This window comes from Bos taurus, chromosome 25, assembly GCF_002263795.3.
Source record: "Bos taurus isolate L1 Dominette 01449 registration number 42190680 breed Hereford chromosome 25, ARS-UCD2.0, whole genome shotgun sequence".
Lineage (NCBI taxonomy): Eukaryota > Metazoa > Chordata > Mammalia > Artiodactyla > Bovidae > Bos > Bos taurus.
Window position 1 is genome coordinate 19,577,265 of NC_037352.1, and position 19,892 is coordinate 19,597,156.

Below are 19,892 nucleotides of genomic sequence, written 5' to 3' on the forward strand. Positions count from 1 at the left end.
ATTGGAGAGCCAGACCACCTTACCTGTCTCCTAAGAAACCTGTATGCAGGTCAAGAAGGAACAGTTAGAACCAGACATAGAACAACTGACTGGTTCACACTGGGAAAGGAGTATGTTAGGGCTGTATACTGTCACCCTGCTTATTTACTTCTATACAGAAAACACCATGTGAAATGCCAAGCTGGCTGAATCACAAGCTGGAATCAGGATTGCTAGGAGAAATATCAACAACCTCAGATATGTAGATGATACCACTCTATGGTAGAAATTGAGAGGTGCTAAAGAACCTCTTGAAGAGGGTAAGAGAGAAGAGTGAAAAAAACTGGTTTGAATTCAACATTCAAAAAAATATGATCATGGCATCTCTCTCATCACTTCACGGCAAATAGGAAAAGTAAAATAGTAAAACAGAAAAAGTGGAAGCAGTGACATATTTTATTTTCTTGGGCTCCAAAGTCACTGTGGATGGTGACTGCAGCCTTGAAATTAAAAGACGTTTGCTCCTTGGAAGGAAAGCTATGATAAACCTAGATAGCATATTAAAAAGCAGTGACATCGCTTTGTTGACAATGGTCCATATATTATTGATACCAACAACTGGTACACTATAAAATATATATTTAACACAAAATGCATACTTGCATAATAGAAGAACAAAAAGGAGATAAAACATATAGAAAACACAAAGCAAAATGTCAGTTATAAATACTAGAATATCAGTAATTATATTAAATATAAATGCATTAAACAATCCAATCAGAAGGTTTTTCAGACTGGGATTTTTAAAATCTAACTTAGATGAAAGATTAAAGGGGTGGGGTGAGGACACAGATTACCAAAACTCACAACAGCGTCAAAAAGAATAATGTACATACAAATAAATGTAAGAAGAGGTGCAAGACTTGTACAGTGAAAGTTATAAATACTGAGGAAAATTAAAGTTCTAGATTCATGAAGAGATATTCCATATCATGGATTGGAATACTGAATATCATTAAGATAGAAAATTTCCCCAAATGGATCTATACAGTCAACACAGTTCCTATCAAAATTTCAGCAGACATTTTTGCTGAAATGGACAAGTCAATCCTCAAATGTATGAGGAAATGTAAATGACCTAGAAGAACCGAAAAAATTTTGGAAAAAAAAAAAACCAACTATGTTTGTTTTAGACAAAACAGAGCAAGAAATTCTTAGTAGTTTACTGTTTTTTCAAGTTGTAAACTTATAGTAGGGATTACTGATGGTGCAGAATTCCTGAGGAGATTTGAAGTAGTCATTGTGGGAATTGGAAAGGGAAGAGACAATGGGGAAAAGTTTTGGTCTTTCCACTTTGACATAAGTAGTAGGAGACTTATTACATACTGACTAATCAATTTCTTTCTTTATTCTAGGTAATGTGATGAAACACATAAAGGAAAGTAAAGAGTATCGTGACTTCTCCCTGACTGCGTTTTCCATTGAGGTTGAGAAAAACAATACAGTATTTACTATTTTTTTCAATAATGAGGCGTACCATTCAGCTGCAACATCCCTAGCGGTGTTTGACAATGTTCTTTTCATGTCACTTTCTGGCGCCAATGCTTCCATTAAAGTCTCCAACAAGCCTCAACCTCTCCCTCATTATGGTTCTAACATAGTGTATGTATGATTGACTTTCCTTTTACTGGAATTGAGCCTTGATATATACCCTTGTTAAGTGGCAATGTACATTTGAAAATAACTACTGAAATTAGCATTTTATACTTTCATTTCATTATTTATTCCATTTTTTATTTCATTTTCCGTAGGCCTACAAATGGATCACAAGTAGTATTATGTTTGGCTTTTGGCCTGGCTGTTGTGATTGGTAGTTTTTGCCTTCAGACAGTGACTGAGAGAGCCACTAACGCAAAGCACATCCAGTTTGTGAGTGGAGTCTATTTACTGACTTATTGGCTCTCTGCTTTGCTCTGGGATCTCATCTACTTCTCCATTGCCTGCTGCTTCCTACTGGTGAGTGTGAGCTGAATTTGTACAAAGGCTCATTTTTTTATGTCTCTCACAGGAAATTTCTATTCAATTAATTGTATCCTGAAATAAAACTTAAAGAAATTTGAAAGTACTTTGGCTTATTATGCCAGAGAATATATTGTGAAAACCTCATTATGGAAATGTACTACCTCATGTTCTTTCAATTGGAAAAAAATACTTGTCTTTGAAAAGTCTCTCTTGAATTGGCTTCCCATGTAATTGCTCAGCATAATGCCCAAGGCCCAAAACTAAAGGGAAAAGGGCTATTACTTGTAACTTGTCCCTCACTAATTATACAGATAAGTTACTGCCACTAACTCCCAATGCTGAGCTCTCTGGTAAAACTGGACTGTAGCACACAATTTAGAATCATGACTTAAGCGAGGCTTTCTGTTACTATTCACAGTCTCCCATTCATGCCGCAAATCCAAAATGGCTAGATCTGCAAAGCAGAACTAACTGTGACTGAGACACCCAATTTTAGATATTGAGACTAAAGAGCAAGCGTGTAAGGATGTTACAGTGTCCTTTAATGATTTTCTCATTAGTGAACTTGGCAATGTCTTTTACTTTGTATGCATATCTGAAGGTGGAAGTGGGGTGCCATCGCCTTATAAGCTACCAAGTCCTAATTCAAACTATACGTGCCATGGAAAGATAAAATTAGTTTTTTGAGGAAAAAGGAGAAACTTTTGATCAGTTTGGAGCCCTAGGCTTAGGTATGAAGGAGAGCTGCATCCCACCAGGTATAACAGCTCCTCAGCAGGGACCAGAGGCTGGAACAGTTGAGGCATAGATGGTAACGGTGAGCAAATAGCATGTACAGCGATGCCCCGAAGTTGAAAGAGCAGAGCAGCACTTTCTTGTCACAGCGTAAGACTCTGGCCGGTGTTGTCAGTGCCAGTTTCTTCTCACAGCTAACTAGCCAACTAGCATAACTAGGGAATACCACCATCCTTTTTGAGGGCCACAATTCTCATCTTTTGCCACAAGAATAGGGGAGTTGATCTAAGCACAATCTCTTTACTATCTCCCCTCTATGTAATGCAGTATTGAAATCAATAAGAAAGAAACCCTGTATCTTTTCATCTCCAGCCAAGGATCCATTCTTTCTCTGATTCTTTAAACTTGACTGGCACACCCAGCTGTCATTTCCTGGTTAATAGATCTATAAATAAGACCACCCATTATTTATACTTATAGCAATATTGCCATTTATGGCTCATGAGAAGTTATTTGCCATATGTTTGTGTGTGTGTGTGTCTTATGTCATTCTAGAAACATTCAAGTCTGAAATGATTTTAATTCACCATATTTACAGTCAAGGAAATTAAGATTCAGAGATCTAATTTACTTACCCAATTTCACCCAGCTAGTACAATTTCAGAACCCTGGATAGCCTTAGCTCAATGTTCTGTAATTTATATATTCAAAGTCATCCTGAATAATGTACTTTAAACTTATTTCTACTCTCATATTTGCAGTTCTCTCTGTCTTAGCATCATACTTCACTTTATATCTTCTGTATCCTTTTGCCTGGTAGTGCTTGTTCTCTGTATGTGTGTGTGTGTGTGTGTGTGTGTGTCTTTCTCTCTCCTCTTCTCTTTCTGTCTTGCTCTCCCCCTCCCAAAATTCCCTTTCATGGTTCTCAGATGAAGTTCTCCATGGGTTCTCAGCTTTGCTTATTTATCTAACTTGGCTATCCCTTTGTTGTTTTAAATGAGACACTCCCTCACTTTGCTCTGGTTCTGTAAAATGCCACCAGCTGGATTTGTCCTTGGACCCAACAAGAGGAGGCAAGGTCCTATAATTAAACAATATTAAGTATCTTAAGGCTTCCCTTGTGGCTCAGCTGGTAAAGAATCCACCTGCAATGCAGGAGTTCTGGGTTCAATCCCTAGGTTGGGAAGACCCCCTGGAAAAGGGAAAGGCTACCCTCTCCAGTATTCTGGCCTCGAGAATTCCATGGGCTGTATAATCCATCAGGTAGCAAACAGTCAGACACAGGACTGAGCGACTTTCACTTTCACTCTCACTTTATATTCTTTATGATATTCCATTAATGTGTCTATAATATGCCACTACAAATCTGTTTTAATTATGGTAGTTTTATAATATATTTAATTATTTTTATGGATTGACCTTCCTCACTTCCCTTATTAATCTTCTTCTGCAGAATTTCCCGGCTATCTTGATATGTTTTGTTTGTTTACATGTAATCTGTAAAATCACCTTATCTAATTTTTTAAAATCCTGTTGCTATTTTTACATAATTTGGGGAGAATTTACTTTCTTACTATGTTGGGTCAGATTCTATCTAAAAGTAGGGTGTGTCTTCATATTTCCAAGTAGAAATTTAAATTTTCTTTGGAATAGTTCTAATTTAAGACGTCCCCCCACTCCAGTACTCTTGCCTTGAAAATCCCATGGACGGAGGAGCCTGGTAGGCTGCAGTCCATGGGGTCGCTAAGAGTCAGGCACAACTGAGAGACTTCACTTTCACTTTTCACTTTTATGCACTGGAGAAGGAAATGGCAACCCACTCCAGTGTTCTTGCCTGGAGAATCCCAGGGACGGGGAGCCTGGTGGGCTGTGGTCTATGAGGTCGCATAGAGTCAGACACGACTGAAGCAACTTAGCAGCAGCAGCAGCAAGCATTATAAACCTTGGAATGAAGCTGCTTGTAGGTTACCTGTGGTTTCCTGCTGACTATACTCTTTTTACTTCTCTTACTTGGATTAGGGGAAAACCAACTATAGTTAAAGCTGGTTTTCACCCAAGATTGCTGATCCTTTTCATATATTTTCTTTAAACATTATTAAGTATAAACTACTTCCAAAAGTATCACAGTGTTGTAATGTGGCTATTCCTAGTCAATTCTTTCTGTTTACTAGTGGCCCTGCTAAATAATTTTGTAATTGCTTAAAAGGGCCAAACTTGCTATCTTTAGAGAAATTATAGTTATCAACGATTACCATATAGGTTATTAGAAAATTATCTTCTTTAATAATTCTAGAGGTTCCCATCTTCCTAATCTGCCCACTTTAAATTTATGCTTCCCTGTCTGATTCTCAAATGGAACGAGAACTGATTGAAAGAGGATGTCCTTGAGTTCCTGAGATAGATGTAAAGGACACAGTCTAAATGTGACGTGTGATGCAAAAAGATTGATAATACTACAGCAGCCATAGAGAAAATCTTTTTTTAATATATTTATATATTATGATTGTAATGTAATATGCTATACATGTTTTTATATATGTATACAACAGCTTTTCTACTACACTTGATAAAGGCTGAGAAAGAACATCAAAAAAAAAAGAGATAGATGGAGAAACTGGAGTACATAAACTAAATGAAATGGGAGCACTGAATATGAAATAGAGAAAGTAAAACAAACTAGATAAAAGTAAAAGATCATCATATAGTCCAGTTGGTTTTAAATATGACTGCTCATTAGAAACATATCTGGAGCTCTGGAGAAAAAAAAGCAGTACCTGAGCATTTGTATTTTTCAAAAATTTTAAAGATAATTCTGATTTGCATCTGGATTTTAAAAAGTAATTACAGGTTTTTCTAGTAGATCCTAGTTTTGGTGATACAGAGTTCTATTATTTTTCTGTTGACCATTCATACAATGGTATTAAGTGAGTAATAGTTACATAATCACAATAGTAGAAGAGGTTTATCAGTTTCTACAGTCAATAGCCAGACAAAAAATAAAAGATAATTACAATTGCAAGCCATAATGGGAACATGATTAACTTAACAATATAAAATAGTTACATACAATTTGGGAGGGGGGAGGCGTCAAGCAGAGCGATGTGGTAGGATGAGAGTGCATACGTGCACATGTTTTCATCCCGAGAAAATCTTTAGAGAAATCATCCATGCACTAGATCACTTTTTTTCTGGGAAAATTCAGAGTTGGGCTTACTGTAGACACAGTTAATTTAATTTTAATCATGAGAGTGCTACAAAGTGGTGCTCTTCCAAAAGGAAAAAAAAAAAAAAGGAAATACAGTCATTCTGTTCATGAAAGTCCTCTATTGAAAAAGAGATAGCTCACCTCAGGCTTATTTTTAATGGGTAAAATTATTTAAGTAATGAATCTATGCACTAATGAAGGCAGTGCTTGCTGTTTTCTAAGTTTTCTGGCTTGGCAGCTTGTTATACAGTGTCCTTCACCTTGCTCTTTACCTCTGCACTCTGTCTCAGGGAGTGTTCATATACTGCGGACTGGATGCCTTTGTTGCAGATTTCCATTTTCTGGACACAATGATGATCTTTATGTTGTACGGTTGGTCTGTTGTTCCTCTCATGTATCTTGGAAGCCTCCTGTTTTCTAGTAGTACTACTGCCTACATCAAGCTCACCCTCTTTAACTACTTTTCAACTGTTTTCAGTATCGTCACTCACATCGTAATGAAATTCTATGGTAAGGACTTCACACAATTTTTCCTTTCTCCAGGAAATGCATTAAATAAATGATGATGAAAGAGCTGGAGGATAAAAATATTAATTGCTAAACACTTACTTTCCAGGAATCTGAAAACTTGTGCTCTTTGGAGTCAGCAAATACTTATTGAACATATATGTGAGAAACAGAGATTGAGAGAGAGGGGAAGGGAAAGAGAAAGTGGGCAAAAGTACGAGACAGACACTAAGCCCTCTGAAGGCGATGGATTCAGTATCATTCTAGCCTCATGACAAAAATAAAAGAAGATTAAAAGATTACAGCACACCTGTGCCAAATTTTATGTCCTTTGAAAGATCACCGCACACGCACCATGCTCTTGAGACTTGATCCTTCAGTTTTAACATCTTAAGAGCACTTTGGAGCAAGGTGGTGAGACTGGAAAGTGGAAGGAGCTATGGTATAACTCCTCCTAATTTAATGAAGCACATAATCTTGAACCTCCTAATGAGTGTTTTTCAGAAGGAAACAATTAAATAGGCAACAAATGTAGTCATCATTAAACCAGTTTCTCTGATTTCAAAAGAATATCAGGAGTAGGTTCTCCCTTTTTGGATTATGAAATTTAAAGACATGCTGTTGCTCATGGTGACTATCACCAATAAGATTTGTTTTGTTTGCTTCTAGAATATCCCTTTGTTGAATTTCTCTATAAACATGAATTTTGAACTATATTAATCAACTCAGCCCTCCCTGCTAATATGGGTTTTACAAATTCCAGTTTCTAATAATGAAGACTCTTCTCCTGGAGTATGATTTTATGGACTGTCCCTGTTACTTATTGTGGTAATGGTTCCTACCTTGCTTCTAATAGTTAAGTTCTGCCACCTGACTTCTACTTTGTAGAATTTCATTATTCCCAAAGGTGTCAGGGAACCACATTCTATTGCAACATACTGTATCATTATATTCACCCTACAGAGGACTGTAAGCACAGAGCTCTTCAAGAATGTATTTCTCATATTTACTTTTTATTGAAATATAACTTGCATTCAGAAAAGTGCAGAGACCATAAATGTACAACTTGATAATTTTCACAAAGTGAACATACTAGTGAAACTTTCCTCTGTCCAGTCAGGGCCTGCTATGGGCCTTGCTTAGGCCAACTAAGAGCCAGAGAGCAAAAAAGTCCTTTGATTTATTCCACACAGATAATCCTCCCAGGGCAGAAAGTACAGTGGAGAAGGGTAGAGTATTGGTTCAAAGTGAAAAATAAAAGAAATGTGACAAAGAGGCTATTGAACTTGGCAATGAGAAATTCAGTGGAGACTGCCACGTCCAGAAGGATGGAGGATTCTGGAAGGCAAATTGCCCTCCTAGTTAAAATAACAATGTATATTGGACAAAAAATTATTCAAACTTTTTAACGCATCATTGATCTCTCAAGAAATTTCAGGACACAGAGGCCAACAACAAAGTAATATTCACAATTCCATGATTTTCCATTTTTCAGGCCGCACAGGGAACAAAGAGCATGTCTAAGGCCAAGCCAAGGCAGGGATTTTAATAGCAGACCCACCCATTAAGACGGTGGAAGACAGACCCTAGGGAAATACTGTTAGCAAAAGTCTACTTTTAAAATCTGTAACTGACAAATCCATACTACAAACTATGAAGATGAAGAAGCTTCATGACTTAGAAACTAGTGTTTTCTCAAAGATGATCTGCTAGACTGGTAATCCTCTGATCATCTTGGGAAAGTTTGTTGTTATGGGAGGGTCACTGCTTTCTAACTGAAAGCTAATCTATCATCTTTTTAATCATAGATAATGACATTCCTGATTTCACAAAAACCTTAATGAATAATATATTGATGGTGCTTCCTAGTTACAACTTTGCAATGAGTATCAGCAAATTCTTTGATGACTATGAGGTAAAAAAACTTTGTGCCAAGCAATTTCAAAACATCTATGTGGACTGCAGTGATTCATGTGAGTATATGCAGTTCCCCCAAGTCCTTAAAAATCTTTCTAGATTTCCACATTCAAGCCTGGATTGTGGAAGATTAAAGAGAAACCTGTCCTTCTTTCAACAGAGACAGTAAGACTTGCTGATTTGAGTGCTTTTCTGTACCAAAGTTATTTTCACTGTGTGTGTGGTGGGGGGTGGGGGGGGGGGGTGAGAAATGAAGCCTCAAAATAAAATCCACAATAAATTTCATGAAGCCATTGCCAGATGTAACTTAGAATGAGTTACTACTCACCCATGATGTGAAAGTAGCTTTACATATATTATCTTGAATCTTCTCAGTACCCTACAAGTTAACTACTCTTATCCCAATTTTATAATGAGGAAACTGAGTGCTTTACTTAAACTGAAAATTAAATAGTTCCTTGGGACTCTAGGTTTTAAGTATCAAGATAAAGGTAAATGCACAGCCAGATCAAAATCAGGAAAAAATAATTATATTATATTTTTATAATAAAAATTATAAAATTTTTATTTTAAAAAATGAAAAAATTATATTAAATTTTCCATATTTGGGGCTGATTTCATATTTCAGATTTATTCTAAGAACTGACAAATAATGAGTCCATTTACCATTTACTCTAAAAATTGAGAAGTAATTAGCATATTTCCTGTTTGTAAGTTTGTTTACTGTGTGTGTGTGTGCAGTTTGTTCTGGAACCAAATAACTTATATGCAGCCACAAAAAGGGAAATGTAATGGTATTTGAATAAATCAGTGCAAGGTTAAATATAATTATTAAAATCACTGTGGACAGTGACTGCAGTCATGAAATTAAAAGATGCATGCTCCTTGGAAGGAAAGCTATGGCAAACCTAGACAGTGTATTAAAAAGTAGAGACATCACTTTGCCAACAAAGGTCTGTAGGGCCAAAACTATGGTTTTTCCAGTAATCATATATAGATGTGAGAGTTGGACCATAAAGAAGGCTGAGGGCCAAAGAACTGATGTTTTCGAATTGTGGCACTAGAGAATACTCTTGACAGTCTCTTGGACTGCAAGGAGATCAAACCAGTCACTCCTAAAGGAAATCAACCCTGAATATTCATCAGAAGGACTGATGCTGAAGCTCAACACTCCAACGCTTTGTCATCTAATGCGAGGGGCCAACTCATTAGAAAAGACCCTGATGCTGGGAAAGATTGAGGGCAGGAGGAGAAAGGGACAATAGAGGATAAGATGGTTGGATGACATCATTGACTCAATGAACATGAGTTTGAGCAAACTCCAGGAGATAGTGAAAGACAGAAGCCTGGCATGCTCTAGTCCAGGGAGTCTCAAAGAGTCAGACTTGACTTAGCTACTGAACAACAACAACAAAGACAAATTGATTATATTTTCTTACAATTTCTGAATAACAAAAATTATGTCACATTTTAGTTTGTATCATATTTGCACTGTAAATTTGTCTCTCTGCTTTTTAAAAACACCTCTATTGAGCTATTATTTACTTGCCAGTCATCAGATTTTGTTAATTTCATATTCATTCCTTTTAAAAAGTTCATAAAGTTGTGCAATCATTACCACAGTCTAATATTAGTATATTTCCATCATCTGAAAAAGATCCCTCATGCCTATTTATAGTCAAGCCTCATTTCCATGTCCAACCCAACATCCACTAATAAACCTACTGCTGGAAAATATCTGGTATTTCTGAATATTTCATATATTTATATCATTATATATTAATTTATATCATTAGAATTATTTTGTGCCTTTGTTCTTTCATTTATGATACTGTTTTTGAGGTTTATCCAGGTTATAGCATATCTCAGTATTCTTTATTGTTGCTGAATAGTATTCCATTGCATTGATATACCACATTTATTTATCTGTTCATTAGTTGATGGATATTTGTTTCAACATAAGTTGTTAATGGTGTCTTTTGAAGCTTGAAAGTTTTAAATGTTGATGGAATCCAGTTTATCAACATTTTCTTCTATCAATGGTGTTTTTTTATATCATATTTTAAAAGTCTGCCTAAACCAGGGTCAAGAAGATTTTCTCCATGCCTTCTACATGACTATGTCTATATTCAGGTTACAACGTGATTTTTCCCAGGACAGTTTGTCAAAAAGGATATCATTTCCCCATCAAATTAACACTTTTACTAAAAATGAATTCACCTGAGTTATTTCTGGAGTATAAATTCTGTTCCCTTGATTGGTATTTCTATCCTATACCAGTATCACACTATTCTGGTTACTTTTGCATTTTAGTAAGTTTTAAATTGATAAATATAGTCCTCCATCCTTGGTCTTTTTTAAATTTAACCATTTATTTTGTCTGCATTGAGTCTTAGTTGTGGCATGTGGGATCTTCTGTTGCAGCGTGCAGGGTCTTTGTTGTGGAGCACAGGCTTCTCTCTAGTTGAGGCACATAGGTTTAGTTGCTCCATGGCAGGTGGGATCTTAGTTCCCCAACCATGATCAAACCCATGTCCCCTGCTTTGGAAGGTGGACTCAACCACTAGACCACCAGGGAAGTCCCCATCCTTGACCTTTTTAACACTGTTTTGGCTCTTGTGGATCCTATGGGTTTCTCTACAAATTTTTGGTATTGGCATGTCATTTACTGGGGGAAAAAAGACTCCTGGAATTTGAGTAGATATTGCATTGATACTACTAATCAATCTGGGAAAATGAGTCATCTTAAAAATATTGAGCCGTACAATCCATGAAAAGGAATGACTGTCTGTTTATTTAGATCTTTCATTTCCCTCAGCAATGTTGTATAGCTTTCAGTTTACAGATCTTGCATTTTTCTGCTAAATTTATTTCTAAGATGTTTTTGCTACTATTGAAAATGAGATATGTTAATTTTCTTCTGTTCATTGCTAAGGTATAGAAATCCAGTGACTTTTTGTATATTATATACCATGAACTTATATGATTTTTTGATCTTCTATCCTATGAACTTAACTCATTTATTCATTCCAATAGTTTTTATGTGGATTTCTTAAGATTTTCTATTTGCAATATTATGTTGTTTGTGAATTCTCTTCTTTTCAAAATCAAGATTTCTTTTTTTCTTAAACATATTTTTTAATTTTATTTTTTAACTTTAAAATATTGTATTGATTTTGCCATATATCAACATGAATCCGCCACAGGTATACACGTGTTCCCCATCCTGAACCCTCATCCCTCCTCCCTCCCCGTACCATCCCTCTGGGTCGTCCCAGTGCACCAGCCCCAAGCATCCAGTATCATGCATCAAACCTGGACTGGTGACTCGTTTCATATATGATATTATACACATTTCAGATGGCTAACAAACACATGAAAAGATGCTCAACATCACTCATTATCAGAGAAATGCAGATCAAAACCACTATGAGGTACCATTTTACGCCAGTCAGAATGGCTGCAATCCAAAAGTCTACAAGCAATAAATGCTGGAGAGGGTGTGGAGAAAAGGGAACCCTCTCACACTGTTGGTGGGAATGCAAACTAGTACAGCCACTATGGAGAACAGTGTGGAGATTCCTTAAAAAACTGGGAATAGAACTGCCTTATGACCCAGCAATCCCAATGCTGGGCATACACACTGAGGAAACCAGAAGGGAAAGAGACACGTTTACCCCAGTGTTCATCGCAGCACTGTTTATAATAGCCAGGACATGGAAGCAACCTGGATGTCCGTCAGCAGATGAATGGATAAGAAAGCTGTGGTACATATACACAATGGAGTATTACTCAGCCATTAAAAAGAATACATTTGAATCAGTTCTAATGAGGTGGATGAAACTGGAGCCTATTATACAGAGCGAAGTAAGCCAGAAAGAAAAACACCAATACAGTATACTAACACATATATATAGAATTTAGAAAGATGGTAACAATAACCCTGTATCAGTTCAGTTCAGTCACTCAGTCATATCCGACTCTTTGCGACCCCATGAACTGCAGCACACCAGGCCTCCCTGTCCATCACCTACTCCTGGAGTTCACCCAGACTCACGTCCATTGAGTCAGTGATGCCATCCAGCCATCTCATCCTCTGTTGTCCCCTTCTTCTCCTGCCCCCAATCCCTCCCAGCATCAGAGTCTTTTCCAATGAGTCAACTCTTCTCACGAGGTGGCCAAAATACTGGAGTTTCAGCTTTAGCATCGTTCCTTCCAAAGAAATCCCAGAGCTGACCTCCTTCAGAATGGACTGGTTGGATCTCCTTGCAGTCCAAGGGACCCTCAAGAGTCTTCTCCAACACCACAGTTCAAAAGCATCAATTCTTCCTCACTCAGCCTTCTTCACAGTCCAACTCTCACATCCATACATGACCACAGGAAAAACCATAGCCTTGACTAGACGGACCTTTGTTGGCAAAGTAATGTCTCTGCTTTTGAATACGCTATCTAGGTTGGTCTTAACTTTCCTTCCAAGGAGTAAGCGTCTTTTAATTTCATGGCTGCAGTCACCATCTGCAGTGATTTTGGAGCCCCAAAAAATAAAGTCTGACACTGTTTCCACTGTTTCCCCATCTATTTCCCATGAAGTGATGGGACCAGATGCCATAATCTTTGTTTTCTGAATGTTGAGCTTTAAGCCAACTTTTTCACTCTCCACCTCACTTTCATCAAGAGGCTTTTGAGTTCCTCTTCACTTTCTGCCATAAGGGTGGTGTCATCTGCATATCTGAGGTTATTGATATTTCTCCCGGCAATCTTGATTCCAGTTTGTGTTTCTTCCAGTCTAGCATTTCTCATGATGTATTCTGCATAGAAGTTAAATAAGCAGGGTGACAATATACAGCCTTAACGTTACTCCTTTTCCTATTTGGAACCAGTCTGTTGTTCCATGTCCAGTTCTAACTGTTGCTTCCTGACCTGCATACAAATTTCTCAAGAGGCAGATCAGGTAGTCTGGTATTTCCATCTCTTTCAGAATTTTCCACAGTTGATTCTGATCCACACAGTCAAAGGCTTTGGCACAGTCAATAAAGCAGAAATAGATGTTTTTCTGGAACTCTCTTGCTTTTTCTATGATCCAGCAGATGGCAATTTGATCTCTGGTTCCTCTGCCTTTTCTAAAACCAGCTTGAACATTAAGAAGTTCACGGTTCACATATTGCTGAAGCCTGGCTTGGAGAATTTTGAGCATTACTTTACTAGCGTGTGAGATGAGTGCAATTGTGCGGTTGTTTGCGCATTCTTTGGCATTGCCTTTCTTTGAGATTGGAATGAAAACTGACCTTTTCCAGTCCTGTGGCCACTGCTGAGTTTTCCAAATTTGCTGGCATATTGAGTGCAGCACTTTCACAGCATCATCTTTCAGGATTTGGAATAGCTCAACTGGAATTCCATCACCTCCACTAGCTTTGTTCGTAGTGATGCTTTCTAAGGCCCACTTGACTTCACATTTCAGGATGTCTGGCTCTAGGTGAGTGATCACACCATCATGATTATCTGGGTCGTGAAGATCTTTTTTGTACAGTTCTGTGTATTCTTGCCACCTCTTCTTAATATCTTCTGCTTCTGTTAGGTCCATACCATTTCTGTCCTTTATCGAGCCCATCTTTGCATGAAATGTTCCCTTGGTATCTCTAATTTTCTTGAAGAGATCCCTAGTCTTTCCCATTCTGTTGTTTTCCTCTATTTCTTTGCATTGATCGCTGAAGAAGGCTTTCTTATCTCTTCTTGCTATTCTTTGGAACTCTGCATTCAGATGCTTATATCTTTCCTTTTCTCCTTTGCTTTTTGCTTCTCTTCTTTTCACAGCTATTTGTAAGGCCTCCCCAGACAGTCATTTTGCTTTTTTGCATAACCCTGTAAACGAGACAGCAAAAGAGACACTGATGTATAGAACAGTCTTTTTTTCTTAAACATTTTTATTTCATTTCACTGACTAGAATTTCCAGTACTGTACTGAATAGTAGCCATGGCAGTAAACACCTTTGCTTGTTCCCAGGCTTAAGAGGAAGGTATTCAGTTATTCTCCCTTAAATATGATTTTTAGCTATGAGTGTTTTTATGGTTCCTCTTTATTAGTTTGAGGAAGTTCCATTCTATTCCAAGTTCATTGACAATTTTGGTAATGAATGAGATTAAATTCTTTTTCTGTGCCTTTGAGATCATGTGGGGATTTTGTCATTTATTCTTTTACTATGGGGTATTAAGTTTATTTTCTGATGTTAAACTATACTGGTTAAGAGGAGTCATGTTAATCTGATTTTTATTTCTTTGCAGATAGCCTCTTTATTACTCTAAAAACTTCTGTCTTCCAAAAATTGTTGTCCTTAGTGTTGTGAAATTTTTCCATGAGCTGTCTAGACTTAGATTTTTCTCCTCTATATTCTGTTTATCATTTGATAGCAATTTCAACCCAAAGGCTCTTGTCTTCATTTAGTGGCAGGAAAATATCTATAATTTCACTTATTATCACTTTTCCTGATCCCTTCTGTATTCTCTTTCTTGAACTCTTACTCTATGACTGCTGTACTTCCTACACTTGTCTATAGAAGAAGATAGACAAGGTCCCTGGTTTCATGGAGTTTATAATGTGAGTTGTGGCAAGTGGGAAAAAATTTTGAAAGTAAGTAAATAGACACAATAGTTACAGTTTGAAGTAAGACAGTAAGAGAAATAAATGAGGTAATTAGTAACTTACATCACTTCAGATAGAATACTTACGGAGGTCATTACTGCAGAGTGTGATTAGATGACTAAAAGAATGAGACTGATCTAACCAGTGAAGAATGAGAGGAATAATATTTCACATAGATGGAAGACCAAGAGAAAAGCCTCAAATCAGGGAAGGATCTTATATATTTAAAGAGTAGAATGGAGGCTTGTTTGGAGCATACGAGTCCTAAGTCACTTCAGTTCTGTCCAACTCTTTGCGACCTCATGGACTGTAGCTTGGGGTCCTATGTCCATAGGATTCTCCAGGTAAGAATACTGTAGTGGGTTGATATAGATATATATCAAGATATATATATATATATATATATAATTAAGTTATTTATATGTAATTTAATATTTTGGTTTAAGGTTTAAGTTTTCTACTTGTTAATTTCAGATATTCTGTTTATAATTTGCTTTTGCTTTACTTAGTCTTATTGCATATGGTCACAGTATTTGGCATTTAACTATACTGGAGCTATTTATTAAGGTTTTCTTTATGACCATAAACATGGTGATCTCATTATTGTTGTTGGTTAAGTCACTAAGTCCTGTCTGACTCTTTTATGATCCCATAGACTGTAGCCCTCCACACTCCTCTCTCCATGGTGTTACCCAGGTAAGAATAATGGAGTGAGTTGCCATTTCCTTCTGCAGGGGATCTTCCTGATCCAGGGACTGAACCTGTGTTTCTTGCTTTAGCAATCAGATTCTTTACCACTGAGCCACCAAGGAAGCCGTCGTTGTAACTGGTGTTGTTGATCTCTCACTAATTTACTATTATGTTTATATAAAAGCAGTATAGTAAGAGGATGGCCTGGAGTCATATGGCCCGAGTTGAATCCTGGCTCTGCAACTTCTTGGCTCTACACCTCAGTAATTTCACTGTTGACCATGATGCTTGAATATTTGTTATGTTCCTTTTTTAGGTTAGAGTGCTATGCATGAGGCATTTTATTTTAAATATGTTTTTTGACTATATGAGATCACCATGTGGCTTTGGCCATTAGTGTATCGATGTGGTGGTGGTGGTGGTGGTGATTTAGTGGCTAAGTCATGTCCAACTCTTGTGACCCCATGAACTGTAGCCCACCAGGCTCCTCTGTCCATGGGATTCTCCAGGCAAGAATACTGGAGTGGGTTGCCATTTCCTTCTCCAGGGGATCTTCCCAACCTAGGAATCAAACCTGGGTCTTCTGCATCACAGGCAGATTCTTAACCGACTAAGCTTTGAGGGAAGCCATACAACTATATTAAGATATTTTAAAAATATTAAACACTTTGCATTCCTTAAATAAACACAATTGTCTGTGTATCTATCTATTCCATTTGTTAATATTTCATATGAGTTTTTTAATCTTTATTTTACAAAATTAAAAACATAAATAATATTTACAAGCATCTTAAGTACCAGCTTATAATACTTGACAGTTTTTAATCATTTCAAATTGAGTTTTCCATAAGCTTTTATTTTTTTTCCATAAGTTTTAAAAATGCAAGGTTATTCATCACTGAAGTAGATGAATAGTCCTATGAGTTTTTTAATCCATGTTTATGAGAAAGATTGACCTGCTATTTTGTTTTTTCATACTGTGCATGTTTGCACTGTATATAGAGTTTATACTAGTAACAGATAGTGAACTGTGGAGTATTTTCTAGTTTTTTTATTCAGCAGACTAGCTTATGTAAAACATCTCTTTACTCAATATTTAGTAAAATTTACTTTTAAAACAAGACTTGATATTTTCTTGATAGGTGCCTTCTCAGGTCTTGGTTTAATTCCTTAAGATTTGAAATGTAAATATTTGTAACATAATGACTTATAAGACATATAGAGATATAAGTAAATGGACAATTAGATTAAAAGGGAGCCCTCAAATATGCCAAGGCATATTTGGAATTTTGATGTATAAAGGAGATGGCATCATATATTATTGGGCAAAAATACACCATTTAATAAGTGCTAGTAAGTGTATCGGAGAAGGCAATGGCACCCCACTCCAGTACTCTTGCCTGGAAAATCCCATGGACGGAGGAGCCTGGTAGGCTGCAGTCCATGGGGTCGCTAAGAGTCGGATACCACCGAGCGACTTCACTTTCACTTTTCAGTTTTCACTTTCATGCATTGGAGAAGGAAATGGCAACCCACTCCAGTGTTCTTGCCTGGAGAATCCCAGGGACAGGGGAGCCTGGTGGGCTGCTGTCTGTGGGGTCGCACGGACACGACTGAAGCGACTTAGCAGCAGCAGCAGCAGCAGTAAGTGTATTTCCAGAAAAGCGAAAAACAGGTGGATCCATATTCTGTACAGTTCAGTTCAGTGCAGTAGCTCAGTCATGTCCAACTCTTTACGACCCCATGGTTTGCAGCACACCAGGCTTCGCTTACTCAAACTCATATCCATCAAGTTGGTGATACCATCCAACCAACTCATCCTCCATTATCCTCCTGCCTTCAATCTTTCCCAGCCTCAGGGTCTTTTCCAATGAGTCGGTTCATTGCATCAGGTGGCCAAAGCATTAGAGTTTCAGCTTCAGCATCAGTCCTTCTGATGAATATTCAGGACTGATTTCCTTCAGGATTGACTGGTTGGATCTCCTTGCAGTCCAAGGGTTTTCTCCAACACCACAGTTCAAAAGCATCAATTCTTCCGCGCTCAGCTTTCTTTATAGTCCAACTCTCACATCCATACATGACCACTGGAAAAACCATAGCTTTGACTAGACGGAACTTTGTTGGCAAAGTAATGTGTCTGCTTTTTAATATGCTCTCTAGGTTTATCACAGCTTTTCTTCCAAGGAGCAATCATCTTTTAATTTCATGGCTGCAGTCACCATCTGCAGTGATTTTGAGCCCAACAAAATAAAGTCTGACACTGTTTCCACTGTTTCCCCATCTATGTGCCATGAAATGATGGGACCAAATGCCATGATCTTAGATTTTTGAATGTTGAGTCTTAAGCCAACTTTTTCACTCTCCTCTTTCACTTTCAACAAGAGGCTCTTTAGTTCTTCACTTTCTGCCACAGGGATGGTGTCATCTGCGTATCTGAGATTATTGATATTTCTCCCAGCAATCTTGATTCCAGCTTCTGTTTCATCCAGCCCAACATTTCTCATGATGTACTCTGAATATAAGTTAAACAAGTAGGGTGACAATATACAGCCTTGACATACTCCTTTCCCAATTTGGAACCAATCTGTTGTTCCATGTCCAGTTCTAACTGTTGCTTCTTGACCTACATACTGGTTTCTCAGGAGGCAGGTAAGGTGGTCTGGTATTCCAATCTCTTTAAGAATTTTCCAGAGTTTCTTGCGATCCACACAGTCAAGGGCTTTGGCGTAGTCAATAAAGCAGAAGTAGATATTTTTCTGGAACTCACTTGCTTTTTCGATGATCCAATGGATGTTGGCAATTTGATCTCTGGTTCCTCTGCCTTTTCTAAATCCAACTTGAACATCTGGAAGTTCACAGTTCATGAACTGTTGAAGCCTGTACAGACACACACAAAAAAAATCTAAGTGGAAATAGAGAGGGTAAAGTTCAAGAATTTTATAAGAAAATATGTTAAAATAGTTTTATGACATCAAGTACAAAATAAGAAAATTAGTACAAAAATCCCTGAATTATAAAGAAAGGATTTATAAATTTGACTACATTAAAATTTAAAACTGTTAATTTAAAGGCATTCTAAAGAAATAAAAGCCTCAGAAGCAAATATATTTGTTAACACACATATAAATAACACATATATAATGAACAAAGCATTACTATCTGGAATAAGAATGATAAATTAAGACATTATGCTATCTAGAATAAAATGGGAGAATAAAGACATGAAGAAGAATTTCACAGAAATAAAAAAAGAATAAAATATGGTCCAAAAATGGCCTATATGGAGTTACCATAAACCTCATTAGTGATCAAAGAACTACGAACTTGGACCACAATGAACTATCACTAAACAAAAATTTTAAAGTCTGAGGTCGAGAAGCATTACAATGTAGAGAAATGGAAATAAATACGAACATATTGTGAGTGAAAATAATTTACTGCTTTGAAAAATGTGTTAGCACTAACCAAGCTTCACATGCCAATTACCAATATTTTTACTCCAAGATGGAAAACCTTAATAAATGTTTTCTTCAGCAATATCTGTAATTCAAAAAGAAATGGAAATAGCTTATGTCTATTAAGAGCAGAATGTAATGATAAATTAAGGCTTTTCTCCCTATATAATGGAGTATCATAGAGGAGTGGAAAGGTATGAACTTCAGCTGCAAACAACAATATGAATAAATCTTAGAAACACAATGAATATTTTTTAAACCTTGCTGTGATGACTACAAACAACATGATGCTATTTTTATAAACCTCATAAACAGACTATTACCAACAACATAATATTTATAGAAATGCATGTCTCTGGAAAATTTCCAAAGAAATAAGACAATTATATCTGGAATATAGATAGTAGGGGTAAAATCAAGGAGAACATAGTTAGAAGGAAGCTATTAATAATGTTTTGGTTACTTTGTTAAGTGGGAGGTTCCTGAGAACTCATTTGATGTTACATTTTTAAATAATTTTCAAGTATGAACACTGAGATAAAGTAATATTTGAAATTCTTTATATATATGGCATGAACTATTTAAAACTCTACAGATAAAATACTAGAATATTTAGAAACTTTAGCTAGATTGCTGAATTAAAACCAAAAATCAGTATATAAAAATAACTTGAAACTGAAAGTGACAGAGTAGGTATCTCCAAGGATCTGTCCCTCCCTTGAAACAAAGATTAAGGTGTCAGAAT

At 36.8% G+C, this 19,892-nt stretch overlaps 1 protein-coding gene across 1 annotated transcript in view; it reads left to right on the forward strand.

Moving 5' to 3' along the window:
- Positions 1 to 19,892, forward strand: part of ABCA16 (ATP binding cassette subfamily A member 16) — a 214,316-nt gene that overhangs the window by 167,745 nt on the left and 26,679 nt on the right. The window contains exons 20-23 of the mRNA XM_059881562.1: positions 1,395 to 1,641; positions 1,791 to 1,995; positions 6,232 to 6,451; positions 8,257 to 8,421. Of these exons, the coding sequence (XP_059737545.1) occupies positions 1,395 to 1,641; positions 1,791 to 1,995; positions 6,232 to 6,451; positions 8,257 to 8,421 (837 nt within the window). The remainder of the gene's footprint in view (positions 1 to 1,394; positions 1,642 to 1,790; positions 1,996 to 6,231; positions 6,452 to 8,256; positions 8,422 to 19,892) is intronic.